Source organism: Meles meles, chromosome 11, assembly GCF_922984935.1.
Source record: "Meles meles chromosome 11, mMelMel3.1 paternal haplotype, whole genome shotgun sequence".
Classification (NCBI taxonomy): Eukaryota; Metazoa; Chordata; class Mammalia; order Carnivora; family Mustelidae; genus Meles; species Meles meles.
In genome coordinates this window covers 34,805,528-34,824,796 of record NC_060076.1, presented here as the reverse complement: position 1 = coordinate 34,824,796, position 19,269 = coordinate 34,805,528, and the positions used below count along the sequence as shown (strand labels likewise).

At 42.2% G+C, this 19,269-nt stretch overlaps 1 protein-coding gene across 2 annotated transcripts in view; it reads right to left on the bottom strand.

The window, feature by feature from the left end:
- Positions 1–19,269, bottom strand: part of FBXO10 (F-box protein 10) — a 57,092-nt gene that overhangs the window by 35,966 nt on the left and 1,857 nt on the right. The window contains exon 1 of one of the 2 annotated variants that reach the window (XM_046023762.1): positions 18,097–18,178. The exons of the other annotated variant lie outside the window; for it this stretch is intronic. Coding sequence (XP_045879718.1) covers positions 18,097–18,171 — 75 coding nt within the window. The 5' untranslated portion in view covers positions 18,172–18,178. Of the gene's footprint in view, positions 1–18,096; positions 18,179–19,269 lie in introns of those variants that run through there. 2 annotated transcript variants of the gene reach the window in all.

Here is a 19,269-nt window from a genome sequence, read left to right as displayed (position 1 = left end):
CTAAGGAAAGAAAGAGCCTAAAAGTAACAGACCAGAAAGGAACATAGACAATATACAGTAACAGTCACCTTATAGGCAATGCAATGGTACTAAATTAATATCTTTCAATAGTTACCCTGAATGTAAATGAGCTAAATGCCCCAATCAAAAGATACGGGATATCAGAAGGGATTAAAAAAAATGACCCACTGATATGCTGTCTACAAGAAACTCATTTTTAGACCCAAAGACACCTCCAGATTTAAAGTGAGGGGGTGGAAAACAATTTATCATGCTAATGGACATCAAAAGAAAGCTGGGGTGGCAATCCTTATATCAGATAAATTAGATTTTTAAACCAAAGACCATAATAAGAGCTAGGGAAGGACACTATATCATACTTAAAGGGTCTGTCCAACAAGAAGATCTAAAAATTTTAAATATTTTTGCCCCTAACATGAGGGCAGCCAATTATAAACCAATTAATTAAAAAAAAAATCAAAGAAACACATCGACAATAATACAATAATAGTAGGGGACTTTAACACCCCCCTTGCTGAAATGGACAGATCATCTATGAAACAAAAGGCTTTAAATAACACACAGGATCAGATGGACATCACAGATATATTCAGAATATTTCATCTCAAAGCAACAGAATACACATTCTTCTCTAGTGCACATGGAACATTCTCCAGAACAGATCACATTCTGGGTCACAAACCAGGTCTCAACCAGTACCAAAAAACTGGGATCATTCCCTGCATATTTTCAGACCACAATGCTCTGAAACTACAACTCAATCACAAGAGGAAAGTTGGAAAGAACTCAAATACATGGAGACTAAAGAGCATCCTACTAAGAATGAATGGGTCAACCAGGAAATTAAAGAAGAATTTAAAAAATTCATAGAAACAAATGAAAATGAAAACACAACTGTTCAAAATCTTTGCGGCACAGCAAAGGCAGTCCTAAGAGGAAAATATATAGCAATACAAGCCTTTCTCAAGAAACAAGAAAGGCCTCTAGTACACGACCTAACTCTATACCTAAAGGAGCTGGAGAAAGAACAGCAAAGAAAGCCTAAACCCAGCAGAAGAGAAATAATAAAGATCAGAGCAGAAATCAATGAAATAGAAGCCAAAAGAAGAGTAGTAGAACAGATCAAAGAAACGAGGAGCTGGTTCTTTGAAATAATTAGTAAGATTGATAAGCTCCTGGCCAGATTTATCAAAAAGAAAAGAGAAAGGACCCAAATTAATAAAATCATGAATAAAAGAAGAGAGATCACAACCAACACCAAAGATATACAAACAACAATAAGAACATATTAGGAAGAACTATATACCAGCAAATTTGACAATCTGGAAGAAATGGAAGCAATCCTAGAGTCATATAAACTACCAAAACTCAACCAGGAAGAAATACAAAACCTGAACAGACCCATAACCATTAAGGAGATTAAAGCAGTCATTAAAAATCTCCCCCCAAAAAAACACAAGAGCTCAGGGCCAGAGAGCTTCCCAGGGGAATTTTACCAAACATTTAAAGAAGAATTGATACCTCTTCTCCTTAAACTGTTCAAAAAACTAGAAATAGAAGGAAAACTTGTAAACTAATTTTATGAGGCCAGCATTACCTTGATCCCCAAACTAGACAAAGACCCCATCAAAAAGGAGAATTACACTCCAATATCCTTGATAAACATGGATGCAAAAATTCTCACCAAAATACTAGCCAACAGGATCCAACAGTACATTAAAATGATTATTCACCATGACCAAGTGGGATTTATTCCTGGGCTGCAAGGTTGGCTCAACATCCGCAAATCAATCAATGTGATCAAACACATTAATAAAAGAAAGAACAAGAACCATATGATACTCTCAGCAGATGCTGAAAAAGCATTTGACAAAATGCTTTCTTGATCAAAACTCTTCGACAGTGTAGGGAAAGAGAGTACATACCTCATTATCATCAAAGCCATCTATGAAAAACCCACAGTGAATATCATTCTCAACAGGGAAAAACTGAGAGCTTTTCCCCTAAAGTAGGAACAAGGCGGGATGTCCACTATCACCACCGCTATTCAACATAGTACTAGAAGTCCCAGCCTCAGTAATCAGACAACAAAAAGAAATAAGAGGCATCTGAATAAGCAAAGAAGTCAAACTCTCACTCTTTGCAGATGATATGATACTTTAAATGGAAAACCCAAAAGGATCCAATCCAAAACTGCTAGAACTCATACAGGAATTCAGTAAAGTGTCAAGATATAAAATCAGTGCACAGGAATCAGTTGCATTTCCATACAACAACAGCAAGACAGAAGAAAGAGAAATTAAGGAGTCGATCCCATTTACAAGTGCACCCACAACCATAAAATACCTAGGAATAAATCTAACCAAAGAGGCAAAGAATCTGTACTCATTAAACTATAAAGTACTCATGAAAGGAATTGAGGAAGACACAAAGAAATGGGAAAATGTTCCATGCTCATGGATTGGAAGAATATCATGAAAATGTCTATGCTACCTAGAGCAATCTACATGTTTAATGCAATCCCTATAAAAATACCATCAACTTTTTTCAAAGAAATGTAACAAATAATCCTAAAATTTATATGGAACCAGAAAAGACCCCGACTAGCCAGAAGGATGTAGAAAAAGAAAACCAAAGTTGGTGGCATCACAATTCCAGACTTCAAGCTCTATTTCAAAGCTGTCATCATCAAGACAGTATGGTACTGGCACAAAAACAGACACATAGATCAATGGAACAGAATAGAGAGCCTGGAAATGGACCCTCAACTCTTTGGTCAACTAATCTTTGACAAAGCAGGAAAGAATGTCCAATGGAAAAAAGGCAACAAATGGTGTTGGGAAAATTGGACAGCCACATGCAGAAGAATGAAACTGGACCATTTCCTTACACCACACACAAAAAATAAACTCAAAATAGATGAAAGACCTCAATGTGAAACAGGAATCCATCAAAATCCTTGAGGAGAACACAAGCAGCAACCTCTTCGACCTCAGCCACAGCAACAGAAATATCGCCACAGGCAAGGCAAGCAAGGGCAAAAATGAACTACTGGGACTTCATCAAGATCAAAAGCTTTTGCAGAGCAAAGGAAACAGTCAACAAAACCAAAAGAGAACTAACAGAACGGGAAAAGATATTTGTAAATGACATATCAGATAAAGGGCTAGTATCCAAAATCTATAAAGAACTCACCAAACTCAACACCCAAAGAACAAATAACCTAATCAAGAAACAGGCAGAAGACATGAACAGACATTTCTGCAAAGAAGACATCCAGATGGTCAACAGACACATGAAAAAGTGCTCAACATAACTCGGCATAAGGGAAATACAAATCAAAGCCACAGTGAGATACCACCTCACACCAATGAGAATGGCTAAAATTAACCAGTCAGTAAATGACAGGTGTTGGAGAGGATGTGGAGAAGGGGGATCCCTCCTATACTGTTGGTGGGAATGCAAGCTGGTGCAGCCACTCTGGGAAACAGTAGGGAGGTTCCTCAAAAAGTTGAAAGTAGAGGGGCGCCTGGGTGGCTCAGTGGGTTAAAGCCTCTGCCTTCGGCTCAGGTCATGATCCCAGAGTCCTGGGATCGAGCCCTGCAACAGGCTCTCTGCTCCACGGGGAGCCTGCTTCCTTCTCTCTCTCTCTCTGCCTGCCTCTCTGCCTACTTGTGATCTCTGTCAAATTAATAAATAAAATCTTAAAAAAAAAAAAGTTGAAAATAGAGCTACCCTATGACCCAGCAATCGCACTACTGGGTATTTACCCTAAAGATACAAATGTAGTGATCCGAAGGAGAATGTGCACCCCAATGTTTAAAGCAGCAATGTCCACAATAGCCAAACTATGGAAAGAACCTAGATGTCCATCAACAGATGAATGGATAAAGAAGATGTGGTCACACACACACAATGGAATACTGTGCAGCCATCACCTCCCCCCAACCCCAAAATCTTGCCATTTGCAATGATGTGCATGGAACTAGAGGGTATTATGCTAAGTAAGTCAATCAGAGAAAGACAATTACCATATGATCTCCCTGATATGAGGAATTTGAGAGGCAGGGCGGGGGGTCATGGGGATTAGGGAGGGAAAAAATGAAACAAGATGGGACCAGGGAGGGAGACAAACCAGAAGAGATTCTCAATCTCAGGAAACAAACTGAGGGTTACTGGGGGATTGCGGGGAGGGACAGGGTAGCTGGGTGAGGGACATTGGGGAAGGTTTGTGCTATGGTGAGTGTTGTGAATTATCTAAGACTAATGATTCACAGACCTGTACCCTGAAACAAATAATATATGTCAATAAAATTAATTAATTAACTATATAAACCCGGTTTTAAGAACCTTCCCTTTCTATTCAAGTTCCCTGCATCCATAAAGAAATTTTCATGTAGGGGCGCCTGGGTGGCTCAGTGGGTTGGGCCTCTGCCTTCAGCTCAGGTCATTGATCTCAGGGTCCTGGGATCGAGTCCCACATCGGGCTCTCTGCTGAGCAGGAAGTCTGCTTCCCCTTCTCTCTCTCTGCCTGCCTCTCTGCCTACTTGTGATCTCTGCCTGTCAAATAAATAAATAAAATCTTAAAAAAAATTTTTTTTCATGTAGAAATTCTTGAAGTTCCACTGTGAATAAAAAACTAAAGAATAAAAATCCCTTTTATTCCTGAGTTCATTTGTTTTGTAAATATAGCCCTTACAGAGTGTGGGGGTACTGGGATGAGAAAAGCTTGACAGGAGATGGACAACCTGGGAGAGCAAGAATTGAGCACTACTGCAGCTTACAGAGCTCAAGAGGAAAGAACATTTTTTTTTTTTTGGAAAGAACATTTTTAAACCAGACTTGGAGAGACTTACCCTAACAGTGGTTCTTAACACATGGCTCTTGGTCCTCTACCTCAGAATCACCCAGGGCCTGTTCCTAGCCCCACTTCAGATCTCCAGAATGAGAGTCTCTGGGGTAAAACCAGTTATCTGCATGCTTACCAAGCTCCCTGGTGACTGTATAAAAAGGGCCCCCATTCCCCACTTTGACACAGCACCCTCAATAAACATATCTCCTCAGCTTTCACCCCTCTCGGTGATATGGCCCTCCCTGTATCATCTTAAAGTCAGAAGATCTGGACCATGTTGTAGGAGACCTCGAGCAAGTCACTTAATGCCCTGGGCTTCCGTTTTCTCATATATAAATTGGAGACCCTGATACTACCCCAGAGGATTTCTGCAACCATGAGGAGATCCAAGGTCCACTGTGTTGGGAATTAGTGCTTTTTACCAACTAGTCCCAGTTTCCCCTCCTGGGTTATTGATAGGATCGCACTGGCCCCTCCAGTGTTTGGGTGGGCCACATGGCTAGTATTAATCAATGAGTTTTGAGCAGAAGGGGTGTGTGATACTTCTGGACTAGAGACTTAACTGCCTATGCAAGACCATCCTGAGTTCTGTTTTTCTCGGGCAGCACAACTGGCAACATTTGAGACCATGGCTACTCTGGGAGGACAACCAGCATCCCCATACTAACCTGAAACAGACACACATCATGCATAAAACATAATCCTCTGTTTTGGGTTAAGACACTGAGAATTTAGGGACTGTTACCACAGTATAACCTAGGCCTTCCTGACAGCATGTGAAAGTCTAAACGGCACTAGTAGGAAGCTCCCAGATACCCTGAGATGCCCATTCCATGGTTTGTCTGAAGCCACATTTAGTGAACTTCCCAAGACTGAGCCAAAATCTAGCTCTTAGTTACTTCTTCAGTTGGTCTCAGTTCTTTTCCCCTGGAGCCACTAGAGTTCTTCTCTCTTACACATGTTGCATGTTGGTATAGGCCTTGGATGCCAAACCTGGAAGCTTGTACTCTGTCTACTGTAGGTTCCTCAGGAGGAGAGTGGCCTGATCAGAGCTCTAGTTCAAGGAGATCCATCCACAAGAGGTAGGTCAGATAGAATAGTGATAGCAGAAATTTACAACTTAGCAAATACTAAATGATGGTTTCCTTCTCTCAGGATTATGTGAGGGCCTCCAGAGGATTTGGGGCAAAGCTGCCTGGCATGGAAACTACTGGAACTTCAGTTTTCTTAGGATTCCAAGAAGCCCACCCCACAGTGAAAGCTAAGGGTCTTGCGGCAGGCCTGTCAAGGGAAGGAAGATATGCCAGCAGAGGATTTCCCACCCTTCAGCACATGCCTTCCTCTAAACTTGGCCATGTCCCCAACTCTAGCAACATCCCACAGGCTTAATCTAGAATGAGGCTGTTAATTCTACCCCGAGGACCCCCTCTGAACTCAAAGAGGATTTCCTTTTATTCAGCTGTCACACTCCCTATTGTTCCATTGGCTTTATTTACTGCACCTTTATACTAATCCGTGGGGATCCATGCAGCAACAGGGATTTCTATAACCAGGTAACACTTAAAAAAAAAAAAAATGTATTCAAGTTTTGCCCTTCCTTTTTGCCAGTGGGGCCTCTGAGCTATGGAATTAAAAGTAACGAATGTCCCCTAGGGCTTGTGCACCTGGAGTGTGAGCCTGGAAAGAGCTGGAGAAACAACAGTGGGAACTTGTTTGGGACGAGAGGGAACAGGGCCTGAGGTAAGCCTCAAGTTGTTCCCTTTGTGTGTTCCCAAGAGTGTGAGAACTCAAGGCTTCTATGTGGCATCCTTCTAACTCTCTGAGTCACCGGGTACCCCCAGCCTCAGGGGGTGGGGCAGACCGCACCCCCTTGGGACGTGAGCCTCATAAGACTTGGCTCTCAACAAGCAAGCTCTACTGCTTCCCTGCGTTGTGACTTGAGCACATCCTTTAATCTCTCCGAACCTCTGTCCTCATCTGTAAACAGGCTCATGATGGCTGTCCTACTACACTTCATGAGCATTTTGAGAATTTCCAAAGAAAATCATTTATTCAACAAAGATTCATATATTGCTCACTGTCTCACTAGGCATTGTTCTAAGCACTGACAAACAGTAAACAAGTTGAAGTCCTACCTTTAGACAGAGACAATAAATTTAAAAAACAGTAACGCTATGAGGAGAAAATAAAGCAGACTAAGGGGCATGCGCGTGTGTGCCATTTTAGATACGGTTGTCAGGGAACAGGTCCCTGAGGAAGTGACATTTGGAGAGAGACCTGAATGTCATTTGAAGTCACAGGATGGGATGAGCTCACTAGAGAGAAAGAGAGAGAAGTCTGATGACCGAGTCCTTGCCAGGCTAACATCTAAAGGGCATGTAATGGAAAAGGACTCTGCAAAGGAGAAATCGGGAGTGAATATGCACAGAAGCGTGCAGGACTCTGGTCAACAGCAGGCACTGGAAGAGAAGCTTTGCTTTGTTTTGCTGTCTAGGCTCCCACTGCTTTTGAGAGAATGGGTCTGCTGAGCATCATGATGGGCAGGCAGGGTAGGGTCAGGACTAAAACCTCTAAAACTATAGAGATGTCTAGCAACATCTCTACAGTTCACTCGGGTTTGTGTGGGTGGGTCTGTGCAGCACGGGGGAGGGACATGCAGAAGTGCCCAGTTATAAGGACTGCCCATGTGACATGTGAGACAGTGTGTGCAGATGTACAGTGACACCTATATGAGGAAATTCATGGTGATGAATTATACACATTCTCTGCTCTCAAGGAGCTTATCTTTTTATAAATAATATCTTTTATTTATTGTCTGGCTCCCCTGAGCAAGTCCCGAAAAGCAGAAATTTCCTATCATTGCTTTGTATTATGTGTAGAACTCTGCCTTGTCCGTGGTAGGTGTTCCATAAACATTTATCAAAGGAATGACTCATCATCATCATCATCACTATCTGGTATATTAGAATAGCTGAGACTGTTTAATCCATTAGCCACTGAATTTGTACTGTGACAAAGATCCCTGTGGAGTAAAAAAAGAAACCTGAGTATGTCGTCCACACTGTAACGGAATCAGGAATAAGACGAAGACTCTATCCTCAAGTCTGGTAGGAGACAAAGCTATCTCTACTTCCCCAAAGCCCCCAAACCATAAAATCACTTTAAGTGAAAAAGTGCTCAGGAGTGCCATAAGAGGGAAAGCCTTTGTTTAAAGACTATAAATGGGACCTCCAGGTAGGGAAATCAGCCCATAATAACAGAGGACAACAAAACCAGCAGCAGCTACCACTTACTCAGCATGGATATCTGAAAGACACCATATTGAGCACTTTTCATGCATAATTTCATTCTATTCTCTCAAAATCCCTCCAAAGCTTTGCAACTCAGAGTGCTGTTCCTAGGACCAAGGAGCTGGTTAGAAACACCAGTTCTTGGGCACCACCCCGTACCCAGTGGATCAGAATTGGCATTTTAACAAGATCACCAGGGATCTTGTGTGTCTGTATGTTTGAAAAGCACTGATCTAAAGTATCACTGTCTTCATTTTACAAATGAAGAAACTAAGTCTGGGAGAAACTAATGTGGCAAATGACTTACCCCAAGTCACTCTGCTAGAGGGCAACAGAACCCCCCTGCGAACCAGGTCTGACCCCAAAAACTAGGTTTTTTTTTTTTTTTAAGATTTTATTTGTTTATTTGACAGACAGAGATCACAAGTAGGCAGAGAGGCAGGCAAAGAGAAGGGAGGAAGGGAAGCAGGCTCTCTGCTGAGCAGAGAGACGGATGCGGGGCTCCATCCCAGAACCCTAGGACCACAACCTGAGCCGAAGGCAGAGGATTCGACTCACTGAGCCACCCAGGCGCCCCCCCAAAGACTAGGTTTTTAACCATTAACCCAAGCTTCATGGACAAGCGGGCCTCTCAAGAGCGGCACTCTGAGATATGGGTAGGGCTGGGGCATGCAGAGAATCCAGGAAAGGGGACTGCAGATAGAGGAGGGTGTCAGCAAAGTCGCAGGGTAAGAAATCTCTAGCCAGGCTGAGGACACAGTAAGAAGCTGTCTGGCAGCAGCTCCAGGAGTTTGAAAGGGTCAGGAAGAAAGGCCAGCTGGATCAATTCACAGAGCTCTCGTTAATTTTGCAGGCAGGGGGAAGAGTCCCAGTATAAAAGGCCCCCTATCCCTTATCTGAGAGGACTCAGATAAAAAGGATTCAGCAGGCTTTTAGTCTGGGTTCTGCCTCTCCCTCATTGGGTAATCTTGAGGGCGGGGGGCTTCATAACTCTGCTGTGTACATTATACAATGAGCTGCCATGTTCTTCATTGTTTACTAAAGAAAATACACGTACATCCTACCTATGGGAGGCCATATCAGTATCAAAGTGGCAGGAATTTTGCTTTTAATTAAAAAAGAAAGGGGGTAGGGGAGATGCTAGGACAGCTAAGAACCCTATCTAGAGGGCGCTTGGGTGGCTCGGCCATTAAGCATCTGCCTTCCGCTCAGGTCATGATCCCAGCATCCTGGGATCAAGCCCTGCATCTGGCTCCCTGCTCAGCCCATAGCCTGCTTCTCCCTCTCCCGCTTCCCCTGCTTATGTTCCCTTTCTTGCTGTGTCTCCCTCCGTCAAATAAACAAATAAAATCTTAAAAAAAAAAAAAAAGACCTCTATCTAGAATTGATGAAGGAAAAAAAAAATACAACTTCCCATGTTATGAAGCACACCAGTGTTATGAATTTACACCAGTGTAAATTACTACAAACTAAATTAATGAAGCAACTATAACAGGTTAATTTTAGATCTTTCTTCAAATCAAAGTAAATGTCTCTCAAGTTTTGTGGATTTTTTTTTTTAAGATTTTATTTATTTATTTGACAGAGGTCACAAGCAGGCAGAGAGGCAGGCAGAGAGAGAGGAGGAAGCAGGCTCCCTGCTGAGCAGAGAGCCCGATGCGGGGCTTGATCCCAGGACCCTGAGATCATGACCTGAGCCGAAGGCAGCAGCTTAACCCACTGAGGCACCCAGGCGCCCAAGTTTTGTGGATTTTAAAGTACACAGAATCAAATACTGTAAATCAAGAAAGAGCCCTGTATACATACCTATACATATACTATTGGAAATGAGACAAAATTTAAAACTTTGAAAGTGACAAAAATCTCAGCTGGGCTTTTCATAATTTCTTTAAGCCTCAGCCCTCCTCAGCCTGAAAAATAACCAGCTGTTTCTTATTTTAGCTTTGAAATTTGATGGCATAGACCAGAAGGCTCTTCTGATGCATGTTTAGTGGCGAGTGTGGCAGGAAGCAGTAAAGGCTCTCTCTCCCTCCTTCAACACCCTGACCATTCATGGTAGTTCACCTATAGAGTGCACTGGGTTGGGTATTCCAAAACCTGGGTTTTAGTCCAAATTCTCATCAACTGGGTGACCTGGAGAGGGCAGGGAATGGTGTGTTGAGGGCTTACTAAATGCCAGGTACCTCATATATGTCATCTCAGTGAGCAATTACAGCAATATAAGAGGCAGGAGTCTTCTTATCCCCAATTCCAGGAACAAAGTTACTCCTTTTATTTAGTTAGTAAGCTGTGGTTCCTCACCTGGACTGAGTCTGGAGCCTCTGTTCTTTCTGCTGCAGCGGCCTGCCTCCTAGTTCCCTTCCTGAACTTCTCTGGTTCCTAAACTTGTGAAATGATGGAGGAGGACCTTCTAAACTCACCACACAGACACATAAACTCACAGATCATGAAATAAGGATGAATTTAATCCTGCAATTAAGCATTAGTGCATGAGATTACTGGGGCTCCTCCTCCTGGGAGGAGCCCCAGTAATCTCTCCTCTGTGGAGAGAACACCTGATCAGAACCTTTCCCACTACCTCCTGACTCCCACGCCACGACACACGGCTCTCATATTTCTCCTTAATTGCTCTCAGCTTGAGGCAATTCCACACCAAGTGATTGTTACTTTACACCCAAAATTACACATTCAATGGAGTCAGACCATCCTGTGTTTGAGCTTATCTATAAAATTGGGGATAATAATACCTTAGGGAGTTGTTGTGAGGCTGAAATGAGAGAATGGATGGAAATCACTTAACATCGTGCCTGACACATAGTAAACACACAATAAATGGTGATGAATTCCTTCTCTCCTGACCTTTTCCTGTCCCTAAATTCCTTTCTTTCATTGTAATACATTTGAACCAAACCTCCAATATCTTAGAAAAAAATTAATTATAGGCAATAATTTAGGGTTTTCTGTTGTGAGGTAAGGAACAAGGAGACCACAGAGGGAATGGAGCTCACTGCCAAGCCCACTGCCCTGCTCCATGGCCAACAATGCAGACACTGATAGCCGGCGAAGCAGTGGGTGTATTATTTGTCATCAAGCCGACAAGTTTTGTGGCTGCTAACCATCCAATGACAAGAACAGTGAGATTTCTTTTCAGAGTAGTCATTGGCGGTAACAGAAATTCACCCACGTGGGCACTGCCCCCAAGTTCTGAATATCTGTTCTAGTGAGTCTTCTGATCTTAGCAAGTGCAAAAGAAGGGCTTAGCATATAAACCTATGTGGGCTAGTGAGGATATTATGGAATAGGATCACAGTAGGGTTGGATCTTCCAGAGTGTAGGATGAAAGGTTTGGATCCACAACTGCCCCATGGGGTTGCCTGTGGGGGCTCACCACATGACTCAGCCATCCCTCATGGGTCAGCTCCATTCTCCTTTTACCTGGAGTCTGTAAACACTTTTCTCTCTCTCAGTGCTTCTGCCTCCCCATAACACCAGCTAGCCAGAACTCTTCAAAAGCCTGACTTTACATACCATTTCAGCCTCAATTTCTGTAGTTAAGTGCTCTTCCACAATCCCCAGTTCAAATTTCTACGAACATGCATCTTTGTTTTCCAGTAGCTCATATCACAGGTCGTTGGTAAGCCTATGAATTGGCCATTCTTGGGTCTGACATTTGGCTCTGGCCCACGAAATTCTGACTAGGGAGTAGGAATAGAGCAAGAGCTTATGGGAGAAAACATGGTTATGTGGGGCTGACATGAACAGGAGTAATGGATGTAGACGCTGCTCTTCGAAAGGCCCGTGGGAATAGCCAGCACCACAGCTGACATGCTGAACACACGCCCACATACTAGACAGCCCACACTAGCTCTCTGGTCTCTGCTACTGTGGACCACAAACAATGACAAAGCACTGCCACTGGCATTGGTTGGTGGGTGAAGGAACTGCCTGGCCAGATTCCTCCTTTCCTATCAATGGGCTCATGAAGATGTGATGTCTTCTCCCTTTTTCTTGTACAGATTAACTGAGTTAATTCCAATCACACCCTCTTCTTTCTGTGTGTTACTCTTCCAAGTCACTACTCGGCACAGTGGACTGAGGTAGCTATAATTTTTGTCTGCCCAGCACACCTTCCCTCTTCTGGTTCCTCAGAGGAACTCTGTTCCCACTCCAGTTAGTCCATTTATTTAGAGGTGGGACTATCATTCATAGTGCCTCAACCCTCCACCTCATACTTGACCCAAAGCAGAATCAGAAGATCCCATCAGTCCTGCCAGCGGTGGGGACAACTTGAAAGAGTTCACTTGAGGAATGAGGCCAAATTAAGACACTCAAGGCTGAATGACTGAGAGAGACGGAAAGGGGGATACTCCTAAAAAATCCTAAAAAGATTTTTTGAACCCTTGGATCCACTATGCAGTTTTACTTTTTATTTTGTAAAGATTTTATTTATTTATTTGACAGAGAGAGATCACAAGGAGGCAGAGAGGCAGGCAGAGAGAGAGGGGGAAGCAGGCTCCCTGTTGAGCAGTGAGCCCGACGCGGGGCTCCATCCCGGGACCCCAAGACCATGACCCGAGCTGAAGGCAGAGGCCCAACCCACTGAGCCACCCAGGCGCCCCACTATGCAGTTTTATAAGCAAACAGATTTTCTTTTTAAAGTCCAGAGAGTCTAAAAAGGTGATCACTTGCAACCAAGAGTCCTGACTGGGGCGCCTGGTAGGCTCAGTGGGTTAAGCCTCTGCCTTCGGCTCCGGTCATGATCTCAGGGTCCTGGGATCGAACCCCACATCGGGCTCTCTGCTCAGCGGGGAGCCTGCTTCCTCCTCTCTCTCTGCCTGCCTCTCTGTCTACTTGTGATCTAGCTCCTTGTCAAATTAAAAAAAAAAAAAGAGTCCTGACAAAATCATATTGTTTTCTCAAATTCTTTGTTCTCTCACCTTTTTCCTCCCTCATCACATTCATTCTGTCTGTGGGTCCTTAACTGACTCTACTCAAAGCTGACACACTGTGTTACAACTAGTCTACCACTAAGCAGGATGGAAAAAATAAGAGATCAAGTGGTCTAAGGTCCCCGTACTGTCCAAAAGAAGAGCGGGATATTTATCACCTCCATAACTAATCAACTTCAGTTAAATTAAAATTTCAAAGGTAACCATTCAAAAAGAGCAAGAGCATAATATCCAAACTAGAAGGAAAAAGAGCAAATGACTAAAAATATTCCAAAAAGAGGGAAGAGCTAAAGCAAAATGGAGTACTAGCAAGACAAATATATTCAAAGGATAAAATATTAAGGCAAACAAACCTACGTACATCAGTGGTGACATTAAGAAGGACCAAATTTTCCAATGAAGAGATTAAGAACAGGTGATAAAAAAGCAAAACGCGGGGTGCCTGGGTGGCTCAGTGGGTTAAAGCCTCTGCCTTCAGTTCAGGTCATGATCCCAGGGTCCTGGGATCGAGCCCCGCATCGGGCTTTCTGCTCAGCAGGGAGCCTGCTTTCCCCTCTCTCTCTGCCTGCCTCTCTGCCTACTTGTTATCTCTGTCAAATAAATACAATCTTTAAAAAAAAAAAAAAAAGCAAAACGCACATGCTATTTATAAAAGACATATTTAAAACACACAGCACAAAAAGAGTAAAACTGAAAGGATGGGAGAAGATATACCTTGCATAGATTAACCAAAAACGAATGGTGTAGTTACACTGGTATCAGATAAGCAGAGTTTAAGTCCTCCCCCCACTCCCTAAATCAACCAACCATACAAAAAAATCCACCATTCTTTAACTAGAGATGAAAAGGGCAATCTTAAAAGGTTAATTCACCAGGAAAATATAGCAAGTTTATATTTGTATACACTTAATATGGTTCAAAGATAGCAAAAAAATAGAAGGTGAAATAAGCAAATTCATAAACTTAGTTGGCTATTTTAACACATTTCTCTTTGTAATAGCTAGAATAGGCAAAAATAAACCCAGAAGATGTGAATTAATAAATCTGACCCAATGGAATACAGAACACTGAATCCAGTAACTGCAGAAGTCACATTACTTTCAAGCACACATGCAACATTTATAAAAATGGACCATAAACAAAGCCTTAATAAAAACTTCAACAAATTTCAAAGGATTAAAATTATATACAACAAGCTCATGGACCATAATAAAAGATAACCAGAAAATACTCGTATGTTTGAAAATTAAGAAACACATTTCTAAGATACCTATGAGTCAAAGGGGAAATCACTATGGAAATTAGAAAATATTTAGAAATAAATGGCTAAAATACCACGTATCAAAACTTATGAGCACCTACTAAGCAGTATTTGCAGGAAAACGTGTAGCCTTTTTAAAAAAAGATTATTCGTTTATTTGATAGACAGAGATCACAAGTAGGCAGAGAGGCAGGCAGAGAGAGGGGGAAGCAGGCTTCCTGCTGAGCAGAGAGCCTGATGCAGGGCTCGATCCCAGGACTCTGGGATCATGACCTGAGCTGAAGGCAGAGGCTTTAACCCACTGAGTCACCCAGGCGCCCGGAAAATGTGTAGCCTTAAGTGGAAAGAATCAAAAGGATACAAACGAGGGGCGCCTGGGTGGCCTAGTGGGTTAATTAATAAGTCTTCAACTCAGGTCATGATCCCAGGGTCCTGGGATGGAGCCACACAACAGGATCCCTGCTCAGAAGGGGGCCTGCTTCTCTCTAGACCTACAGCTCCCCTGCTCCTGCTTTCTCTCTTGCTCACTCTCGCAAATAAATAAATGAATAAATAATTTATAATTTATATAATTTATATATCATATATAATTTATGTATTATATGCAATTTATATAATATATAATTTATATATAATTATATACATATAATTTATACATAATATATTATATATTATAATATAAATATATATTTTATATTACATAAATTTATAATTTACATAATTATTTATTTATTTATTTATTTATTTGAGAGAAAGAGAGGGAACACAAGCAGGGAGGAGGGGCAGAGGGATAAGGAGAAGCAGACCCCCCACTGAGCAGGGAGCCCAGTGTGAGGCTCAATCCCAGGTGCCTGGAATTATAACCTGAGCTGAAGGCAGAGGCCCAACCCGCCGAGCCACCCAGGTGCTCCTAAATAAATAAAATCTTAAAAATAAATAAATAAAAACATTTTTAAGAAAAGTAGAATGAAAAAAATAAAAGAGCAGAACTTAATGAAATAGAAAACCAGCTTACTATGGAGAATATCAATGAAGACAAAAGTTGTTTCTGTGAAAGGAAATGCTACTGAAACTAAAGAAGAGTAAAAGGGAGAAACGTAAAGATGAAACTGTAACAAAAAGGGGCACATCACTACAGATGTCACAGATATTATAATAAAAAGGAATATTATAAACAATTTTATATAAATAAATGTGAAACCTTTAAAGGGACCAACTCCTGGAAAAATATTACTTAGTAAAACTAAAGAAGAAAATTTAAAAACCGTCAGAACCATTAAAAATATTGAATCTGTCGTCAAAAATAACACAACAAAACACAACAAACTTCCAGAACCCGGTGGCTTTATCACTGCACTCTCCGAGCATTCAAGGGACAAAGGAGAGGAAACTAGAATAGACACAGATGAGGAAGGTAATGAGCAGTAGTTATATTTTTTTGCACTGGCTGTGGCAGCAGGATTGTAGTTTGTTCCACTACCCTTCCTCTTGTAAATTTTCCCAGAAATTGTGACCAACCAGAATCCTGGACCTGTATCTGGGTGGACTGAAAAGAAAAGAATGTATCTCGGGGCACCTGGGTGGCTTAGTCGTTAAGCGTCTGCCTTCAGCTCAGATCATGATCTCATGGTTCTGGGATTGCGCCCCCATCAGGGCTGTCCGCTCCCTGGGAAGCCTGCTTCTCCCTCTCCTAATCCCCCTGCTTGTGTTCCCTCTCTCACTGTTTCTTTCTGTCAAATAAATAAATAAAATCTTAAAAAAAAAAAAAAAAGAATGTATCTCAATGGAATGTAGAGAATACTATTAGTAACCCAACCAGACTCTCCACTAGCCAGGACACCCAGCCTTCTCATAGGAGTGTCAGTTGATAACCCGCAAATGTCCCTTCTCTGGAAAACTGCCACCTCACCTGGTTATACCAGTCTTCCCCTCCTCCCCCATCCTGCTTCCCTCATTCTTCTTTTCCTGAGCACATTTCCCAATATACCACTTGAATAAGAATCCCTATTTCAGGCCCTGCCTCTTAGATCTAAGATCTAAGACATCACTATTTAGGAGGGTGAAAAGAGAATCGCAGAGTAGGAGAAGATATTCTTAAAACATATAATTGACAAGGGACTACGAACCAAAATACATAAAGAACTCCAACAAATCAATAAGAAAAACTGATAAACAGGCAAAAGACTGAATAGGCAATTCAGAAAAGAGGATATCCAATTAATCAATTAAACAGTGCCCAACATTAGTAGTAACCAAGGAAAAGAAAAGTAAAATCACAAAGGATATTACAGACCCACGAGAAGAGTTTAAATGGATAATATTAGTATATGCAAGGATGTAAAGCAACTGGAACTCTGACATACTGCTGGTAGGAGTGTAAATGGTTACAATCACTCAGAAAACTGGCATTATCTAGCAAAGCAATTCCACTCCGACACTTATTACCTACAGAAGCTTCACAGAAAATGTCTACGGATGTTCTCTTCTGCACTGTTCTTGGTAGTCAGAAGCTGTAAGCAACACAAGTATCTATAAACTATAGGACACATAAGTATACTGTGACATATATCATGAAACAGCAATGAAAATAAGCATGGTAACCTCATGGATGCTGCACACAAACAAAGCAAAAGAAAGCCAACACAAAACGCACACAGCATGAAGTTAAAAAAAAAAAAAACTAGTAAAATTATACTCTTTAGGGATGCAAATATAGGTGACAAAACTACGAAGAGAAGCAAATGATTATCATGTAAGTCAAGGTAGTGGCTTCTGGGAAGGAGGTTATGATTTGGAAGCGGTGCTACTGAGTACTGGCAATGCTCCACTTCTCGACATGGTGGTGGTTCCATGTATATTTCTCTTAGAATTGTTAAACTACACAACCATTTGTGAGGTTTCTTTGCATGCACTATTATACCTCATATTTTGAAAGTTTAAAGTAAAGACAATGAGGGGGCGCCTCGGTGGCTTGGGTCATGATTCTGGGTTCCTGGGATTAGCCTTGTGTCAGGCTTCCCTGCTCAGGGGGAAGTCTACTTCTCCATCTGCCCCTCCCCCAACTTGTGCAGTGGGGGGGGGGGGCGGCGGGGACCTCGTGCTCCAGCTCTCCTGCACTCTCTATCTCAAATAAATAAAGTCTTAAATAAATAAAGACAATGAAATACACATACCAACTATTGTTTGATTCTTTAAAAAGTTGAGGGAACTTGATTTTTAAATTAAAACCTAGCTCTAAATCCCTAACAGAGTACATGCCATTTATATTTGCAATAGAGCCTACTTTTCTTGGGATTATGGGTGGAGAAAGTCTGGGAACAGGTATGTGCTTTGCCAAGAGACACCAGAGGATCCTTCTTCTATATGAAAAGCTGAGTAGGCATCCAAAGTTCTAGGGTAGCTATCTGCCATTTGAAGATTCTTGGTAGGTAGAATCCTGGAGAGGAAGTAGAACCAATTTGCCAAAATGCCTTGGGTTAGGGTCAAGAATGGACTGAGCCTCCAAACCCTGATGAAAGGTTTGACAATAGGGTAATCTCCTGAGGGGTCTGCAGTGACCCTGATCAAGGCTACTAGCACAAAAGAGCCCCAAATCCCCCTAAAGAGTACTCACTAGAGGACAGGCGGAAACCAGCCTGGTGACATGCTCAACACACTGCCCAGAGTGTGGTGCTTCAGGGGAAAATGGCTAAGCATGGGAGCACAAACTAAGAAAGCTCTAACCTTGGAATCCAAGCATGGGATCAAGCTGGCAGGAAACTGGTCCAATAAGGGCGCTGAGCAGCAGTGACCGCACATCCTTGGAGCGTGCAGGATAGCTCTTCAATAGTGATACCATGTAGCTGTGTCAGAAATAACAATGTGGGTGGACTGCCCAGACCCTGGAGTTCTCTCTCCTTTGGAGAGTGGAAGTCAGAGTGACTTCTTTGGATTGTTTAAGCCCCATGGGAGCTTGGAAGTGGGAGACATTGGAATTCTCACCAAAGAGGGCATTAAAAGACTTGGGAGATTACTTGGAAAAGTAAAGAAGTCTGACTACATTAGACCCAACTGGTGAAATGAGACATACAGGTTAAACATCTGGAATAGACAAAATCTTAACGAAATGTCTCTACTATCTACCTTCATACATGCACCACGTTTATGAGTAGGAAAGTAATATATCACCCTGAGCTAACAGAAGGAGGGTACTGAGAGAAATTAGCACTCATTTCAAAGTCCATGATAGGTGACTTAAGAGAAGGTTCATTCATTAAGGCAGACTGAAAGAACATATGCTTCTGGTACCATCTATTACTACTATGTGACTGAGACATGTAAAGGGAACTTGTTTCTTTTACAACTTTCTTGAAAAGCATCTTAATATATGATATCTTCTCTCTTTCTCTAAAAGTAGTCTCCATGCCCAGCATGGAGCCCAACGTGGGGCTTGAACTTACGGCCCTGAGATCAAGACCTGAGCAAAAATCAAAAGTCAGACACTTAACTGCTTGAGCCACCCAGGTGCGCCTACTACGTGAAGTCTTCTTTGTTGCCCAGGACCCTCCCTCCCATCTCTGAGACCTCTCCCTGGCTCCTTGTCTACACCTTTATCAGAAGCTCGGATCTGCTCTTGCAGATGGTAATGCACTCAGACAATCCCTCCAAAGATTCCCAGTTCCCTAAACCAGGGTCTTTGTCTTTATCTCTGTTTCTACTTGGTCCCATTCCTCTTGGCTATGGCACCAATATATGTTTGTTAAAGGAAAGAATGAAGGAGGGAAAATGGAGGAAGGAATAGTATGAATACACTGCACTGAAGAAAAAAAAACACCCCAAAAAAGAGAGGACCACCACCAGAAACAGAAATCCACAGTGAACTGGGGACTGCTTGACCATGTATTACTTAACAGCTAC